This window comes from Lathyrus oleraceus, chromosome 5 (genome assembly GCF_024323335.1).
Source record: "Lathyrus oleraceus cultivar Zhongwan6 chromosome 5, CAAS_Psat_ZW6_1.0, whole genome shotgun sequence".
Classification (NCBI taxonomy): Eukaryota; Viridiplantae; Streptophyta; class Magnoliopsida; order Fabales; family Fabaceae; genus Lathyrus; species Lathyrus oleraceus.
In genome coordinates, this window is record NC_066583.1 from 177,533,963 (window position 1) to 177,555,534 (window position 21,572).

The 21,572-nt window shown below is 33.9% G+C and overlaps 1 protein-coding gene across 1 annotated transcript; it reads right to left on the bottom strand.

The window, feature by feature from the left end:
• Nucleotides 1-7,835: 7,835 nt before the first annotated feature.
• On the bottom strand, nucleotides 7,836-11,156 carry LOC127081621 (metal-nicotianamine transporter YSL3). The gene is made up of 7 exons (XM_051021862.1): nucleotides 10,451-11,156; nucleotides 10,160-10,332; nucleotides 9,873-9,970; nucleotides 9,657-9,791; nucleotides 9,359-9,548; nucleotides 9,146-9,263; nucleotides 7,836-9,066 (listed from the first exon to the last, which is right to left on the bottom strand). Exons 1-7 carry the CDS (start codon nucleotides 10,848-10,850, stop codon nucleotides 8,135-8,137), a joined length of 2,046 nt encoding a protein of 681 aa, XP_050877819.1. The 5' UTR covers nucleotides 10,851-11,156; the 3' UTR covers nucleotides 7,836-8,134.
• Nucleotides 11,157-21,572: the final 10,416 nt, after the last annotated feature.

The following is a 21,572-nucleotide window of genomic DNA, read 5'->3' on the forward strand; positions in this document are numbered from 1 at the left end:
TAAACACATATCTCATAATTGGTCAACCGGATAATCACAAATCCTATGCCATATAGATATGTTATGAAAACCACATAACTCATATATAACTCAAAGGTCATTACTGCAATGGTCCCTCCCGCAGTCGAGCATAGTTTATCAGATCATCAACATCCCACTATAGCTCAATGAGACTTCACTCCTACTTATTAAAGTATATAACTAGAGTTATATGATGTCGCACACCCATTTTTTATATGTATACCAGTGAATTCCCTATAAGATTTTCATGAGTCGACACCCATGAGTCTACCAGTCACCAACACTCATTATGGATCGAAACATCCATAATAGTGCCAAACATCCAGGATTCTCCTACATTAGACATAATTAGCCCAGGTTTGTCCATGCGATATTTATAACATCACATAACCATAATTCTATTAATTACAAGACTACTTGCGATACTAGCCAACTAGGGTATTGCATACCTTAGGATGCTATTCATAAACCCTAAGCTAAGGCTAAGCTCATATCTAATATAAACAATTAAAATATATTCTAATCATATAGGTATCTTGATTCTCGATTAAACTAAGTATCTTTATGACTCACACAACATTATCCACTCCACTAACCAATACTTAGTCTCATTCCTAAGCTTACGGTTTGTACTTGGTAATTCGTCACTTTGAGGAATCCTAAGGATACATTTACTTGGTTCCTATTAACCATTGATTGTGTAGATTTATGTGCTTTCATGTATAATCAATAAGTTATCCAAGATAGTAAAGCTTATGGATAGCAAGATATAATTCAAATAGAAAATACATGGTTTTGATGATGCATGACGACTACTTGGTTTTAATGATGACAACACTTAAAGTCAAGTAACTGCTAAAGTTTGATCAAGCGGTCAAAGATGAAAAGGTGTTTTAATCAAGACATCCTTATGAATCAAACTAAAGACATTTATTTTAAAGTTAACACAATAGTCCAACGATTCTTAAATGAAGACTTGGGGTTTATTATCAGTGTCGGTTTAAACTTTGAACATCTCAGATGATGGTAACTATTAAGGAAATATCTCAAGCCTCGTCAAGAAGACTCAGGGATCTTACGTAATGCTAACATCAATGATAATGAGATCAAGACTTAAAGCTTATAAGTATGAAAGAGAGGAAGTGTCAAAGCTCGTCTGGTTGTGTCTGTTTGAGTTATCAGTGTCTTGTAAGACATAAATGTATATTTGGAAGTATCATGGATAAATAACACACACACATACTTAAAACATTGAGAATCCTATCAAGTTTAAACTAAAATAACCAAATAAATATTTTGGGGGCCTAACTAGTTGATTTGGGAAATTTCCAAATAGGTTTGCACCAAGGTTCAACCCTAAGCCCCAGCCTTTTTACTTTAATTTTGGATGTACTTAAGGAGGACATCCAAGAGCTATCACCAAGATGCATGCTTTTAGAGATGATCTTAGAGAGTCTGGAAGGATTTAAATGAGTGTTTGGAGACTTGGAGACCAGCCATAGAAACGCATGGCTTTCGCCGAAGTAGAAGTAAGACGGGATATATGGAATATAAGTTCAGCAAAAGGGGAATTGTTTCTAACCTAGAAGTGAAAGTTGAAGATCATATCATCCCACAAGTCACACAGTGTAAATATCTTGGGTCCGTAATACAAAATGATGGAGAAATAGATGGAGAAGTAAACCATCAAATTCAAGTTGGATGGTTGAAATGGAGAAGGGTTTCATGGATTTTATGTGATAGAAAGGTGTCGCTCGTTGAAGGGGAAATTTTATTGGACTGCGGTAAGACCTACGATGTTGTATAGGAAAAAATGTTGGACGCTTAAGAATCAACACAAATATAAAAAAAGTGTAGAATAGATAAGGATGTTGTGTTGGATGTTTGATAAGACTAGATAAATAAGAATAGAAATGACAATATTAGAAAGGGTGTTGGGGTAACGCCTATAGTAGAAAAGATAGTGGAAAATAAACTTCGGTGGTTAGGCATATGGAGAGAAGACCTATAGATTTTGTGGTAAGGAGAGTATATCAGATGAAGAGAAGTCAAATAGATAGAGGTAGAGGAATACCTAGAAAAACTATAAGATCAGTCATTAAGAATGATCTCGAGATTAACAATTTAGATAAAAGCATGGCTTTGATAGAATATTATGGCGGAAGTTGATCCATGTAGTCGGTCCCATTTAGTGGGTTAAGGCTTGGTTGTTGTTGTTGTTGTTTTTGTACCCAAGTCATTCATCGCAAAGAACTTGATTAACTATTTATTTATACTTTGAATATTCTTAGTGTCATGACAAAAAATAAACATGTCATCAACATATAACAAGATAATAATAAAATCACCATCACGAAATTTCTTCACAATGATCAATAATGGTTTTACCATAACCATTCATTTCCATGAAGAAAAAAATTTGTAGCATCGTTGTGGGGCTTGCTTTAAACAATACAAACTTTTCTTTAATATACAAACAAGCTCTTATTACCTTTGACTTCGAAGACCTAAGGATGCTCTATAGAAATTTCTTCCTCTAAATAACTGAGAAGGAAATTTGTCTTCACATCAAGCTATTCAGCCTATAGACTCAAGCTAGCAACTAATCCAAGCACAACTCAAATAAAATTCACCTTCACCACGAGCGATAAATTTTCTTCAAATTAAATACCCTTGCTCTGATTGAAATCTTTCACAATCAATCATGATTTGTATCGTAGTTGAGATTTATTCTTTTAACACTTTATCTTGTATAATCATTTGTTCTTGAGTGCTTCTCAGCCCTTATGCAATTTCACCAGCTTAAATATGTGGTTCTCATGCAAGGAATTTATCTCTTCTTGCATGGCCTCCAACCACTTTTATTTATCAATATTATTTCTCCACTATATTTGATCATCATATACTTATGTGGAGGAGATCTATGAGAAACATGACATTCTCTAGTAGATCTTCTCAACTCATGATCAACCAATAGCTCGGGTGGAGCCTCTTAAATTGAATCATTGTGGTAAGGTTCTTGTTTAGTACTTAAATTTTCATTGTCTACCTATGTATCTTGCCCATCAAAAAAATCACTAGGAGATTTAGACATAACATTAATGTAACTTCTAGCATCATATTTTGGCTTCTCAACTTTATGAAAATATTCAATATTTTGGTCTTTAAGAAATATCACATCACGTCCCACAATCTATAGCCAAATTTTTAACGACCATAACCCACAAACACACACTATTTCGATCTCTTATCAAGTTTGGGGCTCCTATCTCTTGGAATGCGAACAAAAGTCATGCAACCATTCTCAAGTAACCATATGAGACATATTTCCCAATACATCAAGTGGAACAAAAGATGAAGTATTGATTAAATCCAATTTAGTTGTCAATGTTTCACCTCAAAAGGCTTTTTACAACTTTGCATGAGAGAGCATACATGTGATTCTATCATTAGTTGTATGATTAATTCTCTCTGCAACGCCATTATAATAAGGTGTGTTTGGAATAATTTATCTGCCTTGATTTCATTCTCTTTGTAATACTCTTAAAATAGACATATGTATTCATCACCATTATCAGCTCAGACACATTTTGTCTTGCTTCCTTTTTCTCTTTCAACACTTGCATGAAAGTGATAGAAAACACCGTGTACCTGATCTTTAGATTTAAAAAAAACACTTTCCTAGAGTGTTCATTAATAAAAGTTATAAAATATGATACACCGCCTAAATATTTACAACCCATCATGAAAACACCAATGTCAACTAAATCAATAATATTTTGTCTCCTATGAGGATCAGTACTATGAAAGGAAAGTTTATAATGTTTACCAATAAAACAATGAATACATGTTTTTGGAGATGTACCTTTCATCGAAATAGTTTTTTCTTTGCCATAATGTTTAGTCCTTTGTCATTTAAGTGACCAAAGTATGTATGCCATAAATCACTAAATGCGTCTTCAGTTGCATTCACTTCTTCCTTGCATAGCTTTACAAGAACCATGTGAAGAGTTGTGGGACTTTGATTCTCTGGTACCACTAGTGACCTTTTGGTGATCTTAAATATTATAGTTAAATGTCCCTAATACATTTAGGGGGAGCACCCCAATACAATTACTTTGTTGCTTGTCTTATCCTTTCATTTTGATTTACTTTTGATTATTGAGTCTCCTTCATGATTTCACCTCTCTAGATCATGTTTTGAAATTATTATTTTTTAGCATACATAACCCATTGGTTAGGTTTGATCATTATGTTTTTATTCAATTGCATGAGTTAGTGGAATAAGAGTCATATATGTTATTGATTCGAGTTAGTTGGAAAGAAAAATCGCAAAGTCTTGATTTTGTGTGTTCGATTCGAATCAAGCACATATCCCGATTCAAATCACTTTGGACAGATACAAACCAGAGATATTCAAATACTTTGATTTGAATCATAATTTAAACATGATTCTAATCATCCAATTTTAGGTCACCTCTGCTAGAATTGATTAGAATCATACTTTAGACCTTATTCGAATAAGATAAATTTTTCACATTTTTCTGTTGGCTCAACTTGATTGATTCAAATTAAAATTAACACTTAATTTGAATCACAAGGTCTTTAATTCAAATCAGACTTTGTTCTTGATTCGAATTAGATGAGAAATGGGTCAAAACTTTATTTTCTTTTTATTCCACTTCACTTGTTCAGTTGATTGAAATCATGAAATATTCTTGATTTGAATCTAGCTAACTTTTTCAACCATATTTTGTGCTTAGTCTCAAGCACATATAAAATCTTTTTGTCATCATTTTTCAAGTAACGAATCAAAAAATTCATAACAATTTTTGTGTGAAACTCAGAATTAACATTATGATTTTCTATGAAACCAACACCTTTTATTTTTCAAAGTTCATAAACTCTTGCAACGAAGTTCTTTCATCTTCAACCTTAGTTTGATTTCAGATATTGATAATGAGAGATGTGTAATTGATTGAGGGAGACGTTGTCATGAAACTAATCATTCTTGAAGATTTGGTTAAGATTTTTAGGTAGCTTGTAAGATTGAGGTTGTTGTCATTGGTGCTGAAAAATTCTAGGGAAAAAAGAGAGCTTATTCTCTCCATATTGCCTTGGTAGTGTCTGTGTGGAAGGCTACGAATAAGGCGGAGCTCTTCTCAAATCTTCAAATAATTCATCGCTCAAGGAATCGGTAGGATCAAGGGGTTGGTTTCTACACACGAAGGCTTGAAGCAGATTGGTGATATTGGAAGACTCAATAAGCGTTAATCGAATAAAGATTACTCATAAGAGTTTGGGATTACGTTGTATACAAGTCAAGATCCTGATAGAAGATTTTATATTTTTCAGCATTATTGTGGATTGGTGATTGTATGAAATCTTGCAAATATTTGTCAAATAAAAAGAAACAATGCAGGTTCCAATGGGAAACCATTGAAGATTGCACGTATGCAAAGCGATGACAAACGACGAAACACTATAAATCCTGGTGTCATCTCTCTCCTTTAATTTTTGTAGGATTTGCATGCTTAGGTATTTCACTTCTAACGTAGTTTATCATTTATTCAATTGATAGTGATTTATTACGTAAGATTAGGTTTTGTTAGAATTTATACATAGTCGAGCTGAATTGTGATTAAATTCTGAGAAACAATTGAGGTTAGAATTCATTGATATTTAGTCTGTTGTATAAACACACCTTGTGGAATATACAACTAAAGCAGTTGAATACATTTGTGTATCATCATAAAACCATTTGTGGTGTTAGTGAATCGATTTAGTGTTAATGTGATCAAATTTCAATAAACGTATAATTTTCATATTTTTGCTTCAAACCTTCCACTCGCATCTTTTGAAAAGTTATGGTACTCTTTTTTAAAGAAAAAAAAATGGTTGAATTTTTTAATAAGGGTCTATTCACGCCCCTCTAGATCGTTTTTTTACTTCCCTATTTACATCCAACACATATGTCACCATTACCAGAGTAATTAAGTGTGATAACCTTTGATATCCAAGACTTTAACAAAAATCAAGTTGAGGCGAATATCGGAAACATGTCTAACATTCTTTAGTTGAAGCTTGCATACCAAACATCTCTCATACCAACAAATCCAAAAACTCATTTGTTTCCCATTTTTATCATGCCAAATTAACTAGCAATATAAGATGAGAAAGAATCACACCTAGAAGAAACATGATATGAGGCTCCAAAATCAATAATACAATTTGAATCTTGATATACATGGTTTATGAAATTATTATCATAAATATTATGATGTACACATAATCACAATAGAAACTCAGAACCTAACCCTTTTCTTTGGTGGCTTTTTGACTTTGTTATTCTTGCTGGTCTATGTAGGGGGTTCTTTTGTTGTGTATGCAAGCATGTTTCAGATGTGACAATAACAATTTGTTTGTTTTTCTTGCAAGTTCTACTATCGTGGCCATATTCCAAGCATTTCTTGCATGTATGGCTAGTATTTGATCTTTTTCATTTGGTTTCAGATGTAACATCAAACTCAGAATCAATCCTCTTGATTAAGTCACATGCTTCAAAATAAGACCAATAATCTGGATCTTGACCACTATATGTATAAACATTTTCACCCTCATATTTTAAATTTGGATCTTTTACAAAAGAACCAATAATGTATAACACAACCTTAAATAACCTCATGTCTTGTACATTACACTTAAGGTCAAATTTGTACAACTTAAATCAAATACGGTATACACACACAATCACAGTACACTCAACATTATGCATGGATAAATTACACTAAAAAAGCATCTCACATTAAACAATCAAAATATCAATTACTACATAAAAGTGATGGATCCCTAAACCCTAAACTAATGCTCAACATAATAATAACAAATTTAGTATAAAAAGTGAACAAACCTGAACTATTGAGTGAAAGACCACAAGATTCGCTTTCGAAATGTCTCAATGGAACCACCACAAGCTCTCGGTAAACTGAATGGGACCGCCGCAACAACAAACCAACGATTGTTTTCCTTTTCTTCGTAAACAACTTGAAACAGAGAAGAAACCAAACAACGTTTTGAATGGTGTTTCAAACGGAGAACACACAACAACACTCAGAAGAATTAGAAGACCATTTTTGACTTTGTATGATTTCAAGCGGTGTTTCAAATGGTGAAGTCTCAAATAGTATAAGGTTAATTAAATGAAATTTATGACATTTGGTTTACTAAATTAATTAAAATTTAGCTATTTTTAATTCTATGTTGACCAATCAAGTTCTACCAAGCTACAAAACTTATGTCACGTGTGATGCCACGTTAGTCTCCGTTCATAGAAACTAATATGAAAGAATTAAATTTATGAACAAAAATTTTTTAGAGAACCAAGGAAAAATTATAAGAATCAATATTAAATAATGGTCTATTTATAAGGATGGAGAACGAAGAAATTTTTTATGAGAATCAAAATTAAATAATGGTCTATTTATAAGAACTAACAACATATTTAACCCTGTCAGAAAAGGAAAAAATAAATGTTTTCACAAATGTGTTTGGTACATATTTTATATTCTGAGGAACATTTTTAAAATAATAATAAAGAAATATAGGTAGTTATTGATAATTGTGTTTTATTTTCAGAAATAAATCAAAGCTTCTCTCTAATCTATGATCTAAAATTAAATTCTCCTAAGAGAGACATGTCTTGTGCTCAAATCGGTCACCCTATTCAAATATGTCACAATTTATTCTTCTTGTGCAAATATGAGCTGGATTTAGATATCAATCTGGATTCCAAAGTTCTTCACCAAAAAAACAAGGAATTCCAAAGCTTGCATATTTATATATATAATAACTATGAAGCAAGCCTCCTATAACATTATGACCATAATTACCTTAGGTAGAATAATTTTACTACATCTAATTCCTCTAATCTCTATAAGTGAATATTACTGTGTGAACTTTGGACCAAGATTTTTGCCTATAATCTGAGATGGAACAATTCAGATTTCACAATATCATAATCAGTTTAAAAATGATTATGACAGTGGATTTGAAATTGGATGGCTGACAACGATAATTTTGTGTGACGCGTGCAACATGTCCAAATCCGAACATTCTACCTAGATGGGAAGAAGCTCATGCAAATCGGGGGACGAATCTTTAACAAAGCAAGAATGGATGAAGGAAGAATCCATAATCCATCTCCACAAATCAAACCAGAAGCAACTGCAGGAACCATCAAACCTGCTTCACTTTTGTTCAGGATATGCCATGCAAACACAATCAAACTTCCTACACACATGTCAATGGCAAAGTAACCACCAACAAGAAAAGGCACAGCCATAGCCATTGGAAGTGGAATCCATCTACCAACTTTTTTCGGGCCAAGATCTCTCAACAAATTAGCCACTATTGCAAACACAAAAAATCCACAACACAATTGCAAGCAGTGACGTGGAAGTGCGGAAAAACCTTCCACGCCCAAAATTGCCATGTTTCTATATATAATAGCATATGGAGCCTTGTAAACACCATCTGGATTCCCAACATCAAAAGCTTTGTAAAAAAGGAAGAATGTGATAGGAGCAACAACACAACCTATTGCTGTACCAATTGCTTGGCTTACAAGCATCGAACGCGGCGAAGTCAATGTGAGATGGCCTGTCTTCAAATCATGCATTAAATCAGATGAAATTGAAACAATTGATTTAATCAAACCACACCCTACAAGTCCAGCAACTACACCATCGCTTTTTCCAGCCAAAGCTGCAAGTACAAAGAGAGCTACTTTTCCATAGTTATAGGCCATGTTCATATCGGTTAATCCAGCACCGTAAGCATTGCAGAAGCCAAGAGAAGGCGCAAAAATATATGCAAACAGGACAAAATACCACTTCACCTGAGGGAACATCAACGGGATTACAACTATAGAGATGACGGAGAAAAATATGTACCCTGTACATGCCAACCATATTGGAATATTTTCTCTCGCAAACATTTCGTTGCGTCTTAGATCATCAAGAGGCAACTGTTTCTGGTTACCGGAAACTGCAAATGACAAGAGTATGTTGAGAGTGTGAATGAAATCCTCAAGGACTGGAAAAATTATAAGCTATCACTTACTTACATGTATTATTAAGATTCTTCTTTTTCATGTTGGCGTGGATATTTGTGGCAGTGAAATAGAGAACTTTGACAAAATTGTAAAACCCATCACCAAGAATCAAGGCAATGGAAATGAAAACCTGAAGCAAGGGATAAAAATCAGATAAGGTGTAAAAACAAATAATTTTATATCTTTTTATTAAGGTCCTTTAATTAATTCTAGCTAAACTTAAACCTTATAACCATTGAGACTCTTCATGCTACTTTCTTTTATATTTGCAGGGAACCATTCTCCTTTTAATCCTCTGATTAATGGCCACATGATGCCCCATGAAACCACAGCACCAAGAAGTAATGATAAATTAACAAGATGAGAACAGATCATTCCTGCTCCAACATAAGTCATACTGAAATCGAAGTAAAATCTGCGAAATTATAGCGCTTTAATCAGCAACAATTACATAATCATTTCATATGTAGTTGAGAACTTTTAGTACTACTAGTAGTCGAACAAAAACCAAAGGAAAACTCACGAGTTTTTCCATGCTTGCAATCCAAAAGTAGGAAATTGAACAAATCCACAAGTATCTCCACCAGTAAAGAACCACTGAAAGAATGCCCAAACAAAGCTCGATGCGAAGAATTTCACGAATCCATGAACCTGCTTCCTGCAAAAGAAGTTAAACAAATTTGAGAAACTCCAAAACATTAAAACTAAAAACAAAACAAAAGACAAAACAGGTTCATACTTGGCCATGACATCTCCTTTAGGTGTATGGAATCCATTAATAAGAACCGCAGTAGCAGTTCCACTTGGATAAGTTAATTTGTAGTCTATTATCATGATCTGTTAAACAACACAAACTTCATCATCAGCGCCATTCAGGTCAAACAGAACCAAATTCTTTAGCAACATTCCGTCCCTTGTGAAATTAAAACTCTTAACACAAAACTAACACTTCACGGACAGAATCTTTTAACAACATTTGAATGAACAAAATCATGAAACCATTCAATTCAATATTAAAATAGAAACCTTTCTAATAGGAACCAAAGCTAAAAGTCCAACAAAACTGGTCACAAATAGAAATGCTGTCATCCAACCGATTGCAGGCTCCTTAGTACTACCAGGAGTATTCCCCGGTGTATCAATCCCTGCTTGCTCATAAGTCCTTCTATTCAACCCCAATAGGTAAGACCCAAAACCACCTACAATTATCATACAAGTTCACTTCAACAAATCACAAACACACACATAAAATTCATGTCATATAGTAAGGAACTGTTTGGATTAGATTATTTGAGCTTACGGAAAGGGTAAACTAACCTCCTACGGCGATGCTATAGCAAGCAACAGCACAAGTTTGAATGATGGTATTCTCCTGTCTAGTAAACGGAATCGAAACAATCTTAGCCTTTGCAAGAATCTTAGTCCAAATTCGAATAAACACAAAGCCAAGTAAAGCCGCAGAGACATTAAGATTAGGGACTAATCCAGTAGTGAGATTGAGTTTCATGACAATCACACTATAAATGACTCCAATTACAAAACTAGCTATTAATCCTCGAACTGTTATCTGTTTCCTCCAAGGTGCTATTCTATTCACTTCCTCATCCATCATAGCCACAGGACCCTCTTCAAGGTTTTCTCTTATCTCACTTTCTTCATTATTTCTAGTATCCATTGGATTCACAGATTCTTCCAATCTAGTAACTGAACCAATCATCACAATTTTTTAAAACAGAAAGGGAAAAAGAAGTAATATTCAATGATAGGTTGAACTAAGATAAAAACTCTCTGAACCTGTATTTAAAAATCATTGCAATAAATAAATGAATTTATATCTGTGATGGGAAAAGTAACCAGAAATGAGAGTACAAGATATTAGTAGTAGTACAAAGTTTTGTTGAAATGTGTTGTACTAGTAGAATGTATTGCAAATTGCAAGGTAGTTTCGGGGTAAGTATAAGTTGACTGAGATACAGCGATATTTATAGTGGTTGGAAAAATAGAAGAGAAAAACAATGGGCTCTTGACGTAGATGGGTAAATTGGGGAGAGGCGTGTGGGATTAAATTGATTGGCGTGCGTGAGAGGCACACGCTACTGGAACTGGGAAGATGAAAGGTCAACCACTCTACTCCGGAACCGAAGAATAATAGGATGCGGGACCAGGTGCGTTATGGATGATGTGGGCCCGACCACCGTTTGTTTTTGGTGCACTCGTTTCTTACCCAAACGGGACAAGATTGACGTACGTAACAGTGGAGCAACAAGAGAGTAAACCAAAACAAACGAAGAGGAGCTCTCTCCTGGTTTGTTTGGACCATTCAAATTTGCAAAGGAAAATATGGATGGATCATTTGTGTATTTTTTTTATATTATGAGATCGAATCTAATTCCCTTTCCCAGTTTGTTAATGTCTTTGTTGTCGTTGTCGCTTTTAACGGTGCCCGATATTTCCTCGCTGCTTTCTTGTCCAGCGTCGCGTCTAGTACTCGTTACTCCTGTGTTAGGCTAATCTAATATAGTAGAATATGTTTGATCTGTTAGGATTAATTATTAGTCCATTAAATATTAGATATGACATATTATCAATTAAAGATTCACTTAAATTAAATAAGAGATATATTATTATTATTATTATTATTATTATTATTATTATTATTATTATTATTATTATTATTTAGGTTGATGGATAATTAAATTAATGGTGATTTTATTTTGAATTTTAAAATAAAATTTAAATTTCTGTTCTTTTTCTTCATGGATATTGTAATAAAATGGTTATAAAGATATATTTTTAAAAAAAACACCTAAACTTTTCTCATTTCTTTTGATTTTCTCACAAATACACAAAAGTATTTTTATCATCAAAGACACACATAAGGAAGAGGTGAGAGAACAATTGAAAACAATACCGAGAACAGGAAAAAAAACGGCGTCATGGATCCGATTACGTTTTTACTATTTTTTATAAAAATTAGAATAGTGTGGAAATCATGATATCAAGATTCTAAACATAAAATTATCTAACAATTGATATCAGGGCGAGATTATCGATATTATGATTTTTCGGTAATAATTAACTTATGTAAAAGTACTTTAAATTAATTGAAATGTGTATAAAAAATAAATCAATATGAACATGTTACTATTACTGATATCATTATTGATATTGTGTTTTTTCCGATATTAAAAGTATTCATTGATGAGGTGGAAAGGCAATTGGATAGGAAGATAAAGATAGTGAGGTCTGATAGAGGTGGTGAATATCATGAAAAATATAATGAGAAAGAACAATGTTCAGGTCCATTTGCAAAATATCTCGAAAGTCGTGGTATATGTGCACAATATACTATTTCTGACAGACCACAATAAAATGGTGTGACTAAGAGGCGGAATCGTCCTCTCATGAATATGGTTAGGTCAATGTAAAATTATAGTAATATATCATTATTATTGTGGACTTATGCATTAAGGACCGTTGCGTATTTGTTTAATAAAATTCCTAACAAGGCAGTTCCTATGACTCTTTGTGAGCTATGGACGGGAAGGAAACCTAGTTTAAGACATCTTCATATTTAGGGATGTCAGGCTGAAGTAAGTGCGTATAATCCACATGAAAAGAAGCTTGATGCAAGAACTACTAGTGGTTTTTTTATTAGGTATCCTAAAAAATCAAAAGGGTATAGATTTTGTTGTCATAATCATAGTACGGAAATAATTAAGTTTGGTAATGCTCGATTTATTGAGAATGGACAGTTCAATGGGAGTGGGAAATCACATAAAGTAGATATTATGGAGACTCGTGAAGAATCTTCTTCGCCTAAAGAGTATTCTCAGGTTCTTGTCCCTCTGGTTGTGGTGTCGTCATACAACACATATAGACATCAAAATTAATATTCAAAACCCACAAAATGAACATATAGTTGATGAATCGGTTGACAATGTACAAGTCACAAATGAGCAAGAACAAGTGAACGAAGAAACACAAGAAATATCAATAAGAAGGTCTAAAAGGCAGAAAAGACCGGATATTCCGAAAGATTATGTTATTTATTCACTTGAACATGAATGTGACTTGAGCATTAATGAAGATTCAGTCTCATTGACTCAAGCCATGGAACATGACAATTCTGAAAATTGGATCAATGTTATGAAAGAATAGTTAAAATCAATGGATGACAATAATGTATGGGATCTAGTTGAGTTGTCTAAATGTTCAAAACGGGTTGGTTATAAATGGGTCTTTAAGACCAAACGAGACTCGAAAGGCAATATTGAAAGATATAAAGTTAGACTTGTCGCCAAAGGTTTCACCCAAAAGGATGGTGTTGACTACAAAGAAATATTTTCTCTTGTTTCAAAGAATGACTCTTTGAGAATTATTTTGGATTTGGTGGCTCGTTATGACTTAGAGCTTCGCCAAATGGATGTGAAGACCGCCTTTCTAAATTGTGGCTTAGAGGAAGAAATGTATATGGCTTAACCTGAAGGGTTTGCTACTACTAGAAAAGAAAGTTTAGTGTGTCAATTAAAGAAGTCAATATATGGACCAAAGCAAGCTTCCAGACAATGGTATCTTAAATTTAACAATACTGTTTTGTCATATGGTTTTGTAGAGAACACCATATATCGGTGTATCTATATGAAGGCCGGTGGGAGCAAATTCATAATTTTGGTCTTATATATTGATGATATTTTACTTGTTACCAATGATTTTGCTTTGTTACATGATGTATAGAAGTTCCTCTCCAATAAATTTGAAATGAAAGATATGGGTGATGCATCATATGTGATAGGAATATAAATATTTTGTAATAAATCACAAGGACTGTTGGGATTGTCTAAAAAAGGCTATATAAATAAAATATTAGAGAGATTCATAATGGATAAATGCTCTGCTGAGATGTTTCATATTCAGAAAGGGGACAAGATTAGCCAAATGCAATGTCCCGAAAATGAATTAGAACGAAAATAAATAGAGTTCATTCCCTATGCATCAGAGGTTAGGAGCTTGATGTATGCTGTAACACCCTTCTAAATACCCCAAAATATTTAATTAAAATATATAACATATCAAATCAGAGTAATTATGCCCCGAAGGGTGTCACACAATCATTTCACCACAATTATCAAAATGTCCTGTCATGCTCATTTATTAAATCAAAATAAGGTTCTTTTGCATAATTCGCAGCGGAATAAAATCTAGCATCAAGGTAAAGCATGTAACACGATACATGTAAATCATTCAACAACCAATATCAATTAATTAAAACATCCCCTCCCGATGTTACATCTATCAGAGCATGACCCACTAAGGACGACATTAGACTCCGAAGAATAGCTTCTACTCAACTCACTGCTCGTTACCTGAAAAATAGTTGTAAGGGTGAGTTCCTCAATCAATGTAATAGGCATTATACAACATTATGTAATGTTAAGTAAATAACGCAACAATTCACCCTAACCAGACTACACCCTCAATAACGGCAGTGTTAACTCCAACATCATACTCAACAATAATATATATCATATGTATAATTTTCAAACCATATTCAACATCACAACACAACACAACGATTTACTCACTAATTCCTCACAATGGGAATTAGCTACAGCCCCACAGGCTATGCCATGCATTCACTATGTAATGAGACTCCATGAAATGCGGTACCGACTCTTCTTGAACATACAGTTCAAGCTCACCGATCCCTCCGGATACGGCTACTAAGCTCACTAGTCCCACTCATTGAGATCTAATGACTCACTCACTAATTCCTCACAATGGGAATTAGCTACAGCCCCGAAGGCTAGACTATGCAAGCTAATCATCTAGCATGCAAACATCAACAACAATTACCACAACAATTCACTCACTAATTCCTCACAATGGGAATTAGCTACAGCCCCGAAGGCTATGCTATACACGCTAATCACCTAGCAATGCAGCATCAACAATAATTCACAACGGACATAAGCTTACACTCTAAGCCATACAACAGTCCATTCACAACACAGGCAATATATATACATTCACATCATTCGGTATGCCATCATACCTCAATCAACACATCATTATCATGTAAGTCAATTAAACACCGTATTAGCACTCTCTACTAATACCTATACGGCTCACAACAGCAGAATACAATCCCTATTACATCACGTGCCAACATAGGCCAGCTCTCAATTATGTACACAACATTAACATATCCATCTTTCCACTCTGCAACATACGATATCCAGTTTCGATGATGACAAAACCATTATGCACATCCATGAACAAAGAATGAAGGCTTTTGAGTCGACTATAGGGGTCAGCTCAAAGCTCGCGGTCGGCGCAAAGGCTCGGCTCAACTGGAGGGAGTCAGCGCAAACCTCCTTGCGTCGACGCATAGGGTCGACGTTTAAGTCACGGGTCGGCGAAAAAATGCCTTGCGTCGACGCATACAGTCGGCGCTTGCCCCACGGGTCAGCGCACGCCGACTCTATGGTCGACCGTTCGCGCGCAGACTCAGATTTTTCTGAGTTATTCCAAGTTCCGTCAGCTTAATGCATATCAGGTTTTCCGGCCGCTCCCGCATCTAAAACCCTTTCTACAAAAACCCAATTGGTCTCATAAATTGGTAGTGCCGATTCAAGTTTTTAGTTGGGATCCGTGCCATAGTCTAACATTTACGACTCGCACAACTATCGATTCAATTTACAGTTTTTAACACAGTTTATCCAACATCAATTTCAGCATATACAGTCCCAATTAGGGTTAAATCGACGGCTTATCACTACCCATTACATATTATCCCATAATTCCCATTAATCGACGATAAACCCCCCTTACCTGAGTTAATCCGGCAATTCTTTGAGTTCAAGCTCTTCCTCTTCTCCAACTTTCTTCCTCTTGCTCTGCCTCTTCCCTTTTCCTCTTCTCTGCAGTTTCTCTGTTTTCACGTGAAAACACTTCTTTACCAAATGGGATTCTCTTTCCTCATTTCACACTTATATATTTTCCAATAATAATTATTATTCCAAAATAATTAAAATAATCCAATAATAATAATCTAATTATTTAATTAAATTAATAATATACTATTAATTCAATTTGAATAATTATTTTATTTTATTGGGGTGTTACATATGCCCGAACATGTATTCGACCGGATATCAGTTTTATCTTTGGTATGTTGGGTCGATATCATAGTAATCTTGGAATGGATCATATGAAAAGATGTAAAGAAGGTTTTTAGGTACTTACAAGGCACCACAAATTGCAGGCTCACATATAGATGGTCAGATCACCTTGAAGTGGTTGACTACTAGGATTTAAACTTTGTAGGATGTGTGGGCTCAAGGAAATCCATATTTAAGAATGTTTTCTCCTTACTAGAGGAGAAATATTATGGAAAAGTTGAATTTATGGCATGCTTTGAGGCCATAATTCAATAATTATGGCTGCAGAATTATATCTTAGGGCTTGATATTGTCGACAGTATAGCTAGGCCGTTAAGAATTTATTGTGATAATTCAGCAACTGTCTTCTTCTCTAAGAATGATAAGTATTTAAAGGGTGTTAAACGCATGAAATTGAAGTACTTATTAATGAAAGAAGAAGTGCATAAACAAAAAGTGTCATTTAAACACATTGGTAAAAATTTAATGATAGTGGATCTGTTAACTAAAGGTTTACCGCCCAAGACATTTGTTGGCCATGTAGAAAAGATGGGCATTATGAAAAAAAAATTGTTAACATTATAATATAGTCGGTATATATACATGTATAGTTTAATGTTCGCATTGTACGACACATGTGATTTCAATTAAGGATATGTTTCTACTTAGTTTGTAATCCATATTATGTTGTATACTTTATTGTTAATCTGTGATGACAAAGGTGTCTTTAAAGGGACATGAAAGACACATAATTGTATCCCTTAAATATTTGAATTGGATTGATTTGTGATATATGGAAGGAATCAAGTTGATGAATAACTTGTGACCGCCATGATCCGATCATTTCAATTCATTAAAGATAATGACTTGGTGCTTCTAATGAATGATGCACAACTATGGTATAGGATTGAAACATCAAGTTGTCACATGAGTCAAGTGGGAGATTATTGGATTAATTTATTAATCCATTAAATATGACTCGTACAAATTAAAGATTGACTTAAATAAAATATACCTTAATATAATGATTGTTTAGGTTTACGAATAATTAAGTCAATGAGGGTTTTGTTTTGAATTTCAAAACAGAATTTAAATCCTTTTTCTCTCTTCATGGATGTTGGGACATGACTCTTGGGATGAAATGTGACTGTTGGAATAAAATGTCGATAAAAAGGCATCTTTAGAAAAATAACAGAACATTTCTCATTCCTTCTAATTTTCTCACAAATACACAAAAGTATCTTCATCATCAAAGATACACATAAGGAAAAAGGAAAAGAGGAAAGAACAATTGGAAACAAGATCAAGAACCGGAAAAGAATCAACATCATGGATCCGGGTACGTTTTTACTATTTTCCATAGAAATTAGAACAATGTGAAAATCCTGATAACAAAATCCTAAACATGAAATTATCTAACATGATCAAGTTAAGAACACTAATTGAATAACTTATCTAATATTTGTCAAAAAAAGTCACAATAAATGACTTCTTAGTATCAAATTAGTCTATCTCTTTTTTATTTGAAATGCATTTCTTTTATAGTGACTCACTTATCTACATATGAGCCAAGGAAAGCAAAAATAATTGAATGATATTCAATGATCATAATAGTCAGATATTAAATGATTATGGCATTTAGGATACATGGCTTAACATGTTGGCATCATGTGATAAATATTCATAAAGGTGCATCTTAGATATTCTAACCATCGGGCAACCTATATGGCATCTCTTGGGACATCTCAAACATGGGGCAACCTATATGACATCTCTTGGGATATCTCAACCATTAAGCAGCTTATATGGCATCTCTTAGGGTATCTCGGCCATGGGGTGGCCTATATGGCATTTGTTTGGGTACCTCGACCTTAGAGTCATCTATATGGTATCTCTTAGGGTATCTCGGGCATGGGGTGGCCTATATGGCATATCTTGGGGTTTATCAACCTTAGAGTCGTCTATATGGCATCTTTGGGGGTATCTCAACCTTGTGGCGGACTATATGGCGCCTAGAGTTTGTTAAAGGATTGAATATGTCTCACACCTAAACTCTGGTCATTACCATGTACTTACACGCCAGCTCCGAGATGTACACAATACCCCAAGAATGAGGCCTAAAGGGGTAAAGTACTAAAGAATAAGGTTGTCGAGGTGATCTAACTATGTTAGCTGCCCAAGTTCTTGATTAGGTTCCCTCCAATTTGGGATGTACATAGTCCTATGAGCAAGAAGCCTGAAAGGGAAAAGTGCTTAATAATAAAGTTTCCAAGTGTAACAACCCGTATAATATATATCTAGAATAATATCATACAGGTGTTATTAATTGGTACTGACACAAGATAAGTGCCTAATGGCATCATTAGATAGTTTTATAGAATGTCACATTCTTTCATGACACAAGATGTAGAGAGAAATCCTCGATGAATGTGAGAAAACACACAAGAAATGGGTTGAATTGTGTTGACTTTTTCTTTCTATTTTAAAACTCTTGGTCAACTTCTAAACATAAAGTATAAAATTTGAATTAATCAGAGGCAGACAGTGGATAAATAAAGCAAAAAAGAAGAGAGACACACGAAGTTATCATGGTTCCTCTTACAACTCGAGAGTAATTTAGTCCCCTTGTACTTATAAGAGATTTTCACTATAATTACACAAGATTACAATTTGATCAAGCACACGAGAAAGATACTTCTAATGCTCAAACACAAAGTAATATACATTTATGCTCAAGCACACAAGAAAGAGACTTCCAATACTCAAGCACATAAGCAAGAGACTTCTATGCTCAAGTACACAAGTAAGAGACTTTAAATGCTCAAACACTAAGTAAGAGACTTCTAATAATCTACCTAATAAATAAAAGATTATTTGGGGTAATATATTTGATATACAATCGGAGGTGTATACAAAATACAACCCAAAAGAACTCTTTAAGACTTAGGGGTTTCTAGAATATACAAAGGTAGGAAATTCTAAGTTAAACTCGTGCTTGTATTTTGACAGAGTAATTACTCTTTGAATGTCAATGGTTCATTGGTTATTTTTCTTTAAGTCTTCATCTCCTTAAATAGAGAAGGAAAAAAGGCGTTGAAGATCCAACACAAGAGAGTCCTTGGAAAACTTGAATAGAGACACTGCGATGTTTTTTCAAATGGTTAATGTCATTGAAAGCTTGTTTGAAATTCCTTTGATGCAAGAGGAATTATCAGTTGCATCCCAGATGACTCTATGAAGAAAAAAATCTTAGATATTCACGTGACAAAGTAGACTCAGAGGTTGACAGTAACCTATCAGAGTTACCTTGGTCCTTGCGTTTTGACTAGCTCAGGTTCTCATCTTCAGAAGCATACTTCTTCAAAGTATGGTCTTTAGAGGCTGACTTCTTCAGACTCTGACCTTCAGACGTTGACCTCTTAAGAAGTTGAATTCTTTAGATTTTGGTCTTTAAGCTTCTGATCCATCAGATTATGGTATTTAAGCTTCTCGTAAAGTGTTCGTAGTCAGAATCAATACTTGAATTATTCATGAAATTTTAGTCTATGATCCTGCACACTTGAACAAATGTTAGTATACCCAATTATTCTTTAAATACATTGTTATCATCAAAGCCTAAGGAATATGGGACGAACCAATTTTGTTCCAACACTCGAGGCCATCTCATCAAGAGAACTTATAGGAGGAACATACAAGGGAAAACCATGTCATTGATGGGTTACATGTGTGTCACCACATTGTGGTTATTAGGAGAAAGACCATAGTTAGGGGCGAGTTTGTGAAAAAAAACTTTCAAATGACCACTCTACATGACATGCGTTGCAGTGCCGACGATAGAGAAGGAACAAGGGCGTCCGATATACTCAGTAATGATATTTTGTTTTATATATTTTTATATTCTTGTATTATGGTTTGTACTTGGATCGATTATGACATTATGATATTTTGTATTTGAAAATTTTGGAATTTATATATACATAATAGTTCTTCTGTTTTGATCTTATTATTGAATGACAAATGTGTATGATTTATTGCGAGATTGAATTATAAATGACTTATAATTCAAGTTTATTAAAAATGTTAAATTTCATCTATAAGAAAAAAAACCACAGTTGTTGTCAATAGACAATCAAAGAATAACACTATGTGAAAATTGTTGCAACACATAATATACTCTTAACTAACCCATACCCGTAGTTATACACACCCTCCAAAACAAATATTTAACTACATCTCACAACACTTTAATAAAGGAGTATAAGAGAACAAAGAAAGTTAAATACAAGCTTAAAGTACTTTTGACTGGTGCATCTTAAAATGAAGAACTTGAATCATATATATAGCATTGGACTCCCTCTTTATTCACAAAACTAAGCGATGTGGGACTTTAAAGAACTTGTATCACATATATAACATTTGACTCTATCTTCATTCACAAAACTAAGCGATGTGATACTTCTTCAACATGTATATTTTCAACCAACCCCAACAATCTCCGCCTTGATTAAAAATAATACATTAACTTTCATTGTCTTCACCGACAATTATACTCCACCATAAAGAGTATAAACATGTATGTTCTTAACCAATATCAACAATCTCCATCTTGATTAAAAATAATACATCAACTTTCAGTGTCTTCATCGACAATCATACCCCATCATAAAGAGTACAGTCGTTTGAAGCTACACCACTCAAAGAATTTTCACATTCTCTTAACCGACAATTATAGTTTTAAAAAGCTATCATACTCCATCCAATGAAGAGTATACTTCATTTGAAGTTAAACCACTTCAAAAAATTTCACATGTCGAAAACCAGGTTGAAACTTTATGGTGCAATCAAAAGTTCTTCAACCATCAACATAATCTCACACCTTGTGTAATCTTGGTTGTATCAACACATTGTTAAAGGATAAATCCAAAGATTGAAATCCAAACCTACATTGCGAAGATTGGAATCCATACCAATTTTGGGTGCCTCAGTCATAAAGTGATTTTGTTGAATAATGAACGCATCTGAAGATCGATATCCAAAATAATATAAAAAATATTTTGAAATTTTTACAAGGTATGTTATCATTACCTGATGTGTAGTGGAGAACACCAAAAAAAACTATCTCTTATTGAGGCATGATAAATGCTCTTTTCACTCTTATGTGTGCATCCCACACTCTTGAATTTTCGGACATAACTTTTACGTATACATAGATGTATTTTCGAATTAAATTTTACCATAATAAGGATGCCTATACAATTTAATATAAAAAATAATTT

Coding starts and splice junctions, on each gene's coding strand:
- LOC127081621 (XM_051021862.1), bottom strand. CDS start 10,850: ATGATTGGTTCAGTTACTAGATTGGAAGAATCTGTGAATCCAATGGAT. Junction 9,549..9,656: donor TTGCAAGCATGGAAAAACTC/GTGAGTTTTCCT, acceptor ATAATTTCGCAG/ATTTTACTTCGATTTCAGTA. Junction 9,264..9,358: donor AGAGTCTCAATGGTTATAAG/GTTTAAGTTTAG, acceptor CCCTTGCTTCAG/GTTTTCATTTCCATTGCCTT.